At 44.0% G+C, this 2,407-nt stretch overlaps 1 protein-coding gene across 1 annotated transcript; it reads right to left on the bottom strand.

The window, feature by feature from the left end:
- Positions 1 to 208: 208 nt before the first annotated feature.
- Positions 209 to 2,267, bottom strand: LOC121966593 (bile salt-activated lipase-like). Its single transcript, XM_042516672.1, has 4 exons — positions 2,017 to 2,267; positions 1,491 to 1,688; positions 1,091 to 1,198; positions 209 to 449 (listed from the first exon to the last, which is right to left on the bottom strand). The coding sequence occupies exons 1-4, from the start codon at positions 2,265 to 2,267 to the stop codon at positions 317 to 319; spliced, it is 690 nt and encodes a 229-aa protein (XP_042372606.1). The 3' UTR covers positions 209 to 316.
- Between the last annotated feature and the right edge of the window lie 140 nt (positions 2,268 to 2,407).

The following is a 2,407-nucleotide window of genomic DNA, read 5'->3' as shown; positions in this document are numbered from 1 at the left end:
ATGTGTTCAAGCAAACAAGGAAAAACTGTAAAAACCAGCCTCAGGTGAGAGGACGGACAATGTCTGAGGTCATTTAGTGTCCCAGTTTGTCCCTCAGAGAGTGTGACTGGGGACACTGTGCTCCCAGTCAGAGACTGGTGAAGCTCCCAGCTGACTGATTTTGGTCTGAAGATGGTGATCAGCTCTCCGGGGACAAATAAAAGAGTCAGAGAGTTTGGCTGCATTTATTAGACGAGAGAAGAGCACACAGCAGGATCGATTATCCGTGTTTACCACAGAGGAAGAGAATTTATTGATAAAACCAGAAGCAGTCGGCTCAGTCCTCCCTCTCCTCCCTCTTCATCCCTCCCTCCTCCTCCTCCTCCTCCTCCTCCTCGGCCCTCCGGACTGACGGCAGGCTGCTGTAGGTTTGAGTCCAGTAGGCGACGTACTCTGATCTCAGGTCGTAACTGTCAATGTATCAATACCACAAGATATCAATACATCAATAAAACAATATATAACAATAACAATAATCAATATATCGAAATATCAAATAAGATATCAATATATTAACATAAAATATTTCAGTAATCAACATATTAATATATTAATAGATCAGCATATCAGTATATGAATATATCAATATATCTGTCCTTTCACAGTGAACCATCATCATCTTCATCTCATCATCTTCAGGACTGTAGAACTCAGTAGAACTTAGTAGAGTCACAGTAAAATCATAGAAGAGGATAGTAGAATCACAGTAGAGTACAAGAGTATACACAGAGGAATCATAATGGAGTGCAGTAGAATCATGGTAGTAACAGCAGAACCATAGTAGAGTGCAGTAGAATTGCAGTAGACACAGTAGAATGACAGTAGATGCAATTGTGTCACAGTTGAGTGCAGAGGAGCACAGTAGAATTACAGTAGATGCAGTAAAATCACAGTAGAGCGCAGTAGAATCAAAGTAGAGTACAGCAGAAACACAGTAGAAGCAGTATAATCACAGTAGATGCAGTAGAGTACAGTAAAATCATAGTAGAGCACAGTAGAATCACAGTAGAGTGAAGTAGAGTACAGTAGATTAATTACAGTAGAACTCTACCTGATGGAGTTCTTGTTGATCTTGTGGTTGATGGTCAGGTAAGGATGATGGCTTTTGGTGAAGGCGGGCCAGGGAACTGGGACTCTGTGGCTGCCGTTACTGGGGTCACTGGTCAGGAGGAGAGTGAAAGTTTACACCAATGTTTTAGACCAGTTGAAACCAGTTCAGACCAACGGAAACTAGTTCAGACCAATGGAAGCCATTTGAGACCAATGGAAACCAGTTTAGACCAGTGGAAACCAGTTTAGACCAGTGGAAACCAGTTCAGACCGATGGAAACCAGTTTAGACCTGAGGAAACCAGTTTAGACCTGAGGAAACCAGTTTAGACCTGGGGAAACCAGTTTAACATCACACCATGCTGTGCTCAGGTGTGTCTGCAGTGCATGCTGGGAGTTTACCCGGTCTTGGCGAAGTTGGTCCAGTATGCGATCATGTACCCGGACAGGTCACGGTGCCGGGGGAAGTAGGCCAGCGGGGTGGCGAAGGGTTTCCCGAACACATACTGCAGGTCCTCGGCGTGCTCCGCCTCCACCCAGCGAGGGAATCCTGGGATACGAGTCTTCATGTTGAACAGGTAGGAGTAGGTACGGGCTCCACTGAGGGACAAAACATAGGAAACTCAAAAGTTTATTGTGATAGATCTTCCTGTTAGTTATTAAAGTGTTTGAATTATTCAGTGTGAGTCGCAGCAGAGATAATTAACCCCTTAGGGCCTGCTCTAATATCACACAGACTCATTTTACTTTGTGCACAAAATACGCATTTCAAAATCAAGCTTTAAAAATATTATACATTCATATGTTTTTCTGCTTTCACTGAGTTTATGTTTTTTTCTCTGAAGGTGATTCAACAGTAAAACTTCCTGCAACATTAGCTACAACAGCAACTTTACTCCTCGTGGTCATTGGACCAATCGGAGCTCACGTGGAGTTGTTGGCGTGGAGCTGGAGGGCGATCTGGGTGGGAACCAGGAACAGGAAGTCGGTCTCAATGTCGGCCACCGTCTTCTTCACCATCGCCGGCTCCGGAGCCGACCCCCAGTGAGACGAGTAAACGCTGTAGGCCGAGGAGATGGCGGCGCTCCCCTTCTCTTTCGTCAGACCGGCCAGCAGACCCTTCACGTCCTCTCTGAGGACCAACACCACCAGTTTCACAACCACAACGGTTTCTGTCATCATTTTATCTCTTCATCTACAGATGTCAAATCCTCGTGTGTCATTTTCATTTTTCAAAAATTACAAGTTTATATGGATTCATATAAGGTACATTTTAATTTTCAGTATTCTTGTTATTTTTAAGAATTTTATCATGTGTA

This window comes from Plectropomus leopardus, unplaced genomic scaffold, assembly GCF_008729295.1.
Source record: "Plectropomus leopardus isolate mb unplaced genomic scaffold, YSFRI_Pleo_2.0 unplaced_scaffold25171, whole genome shotgun sequence".
Taxonomy (NCBI): Eukaryota; Metazoa; Chordata; class Actinopteri; order Perciformes; family Serranidae; genus Plectropomus; species Plectropomus leopardus.
The sequence above is the reverse complement of the archived record's forward strand: the minus strand, read 5'-3'. Positions and strand labels throughout refer to the sequence as shown.

Excerpts from the sequence above, each read along its gene's own strand:
- LOC121966593 (XM_042516672.1), bottom strand. The coding sequence starts at position 2,267 with ATGACAGAAACCGTTGTGGTTGTGAAACTGGTGGTGTTGGTCCTCAGA. Across the intron at positions 1,689-2,016 it reads CTCCACGCCAACAACTCCAC|TGGAGCCCGTACCTACTCCT; the intron begins GTGAGCTCCGAT and ends TTTGTCCCTCAG. Across the intron at positions 450-1,090 it reads ATCAACAAGAACTCCATCAG|TTACGACCTGAGATCAGAGT; the intron begins GTAGAGTTCTAC and ends ATACATTGACAG.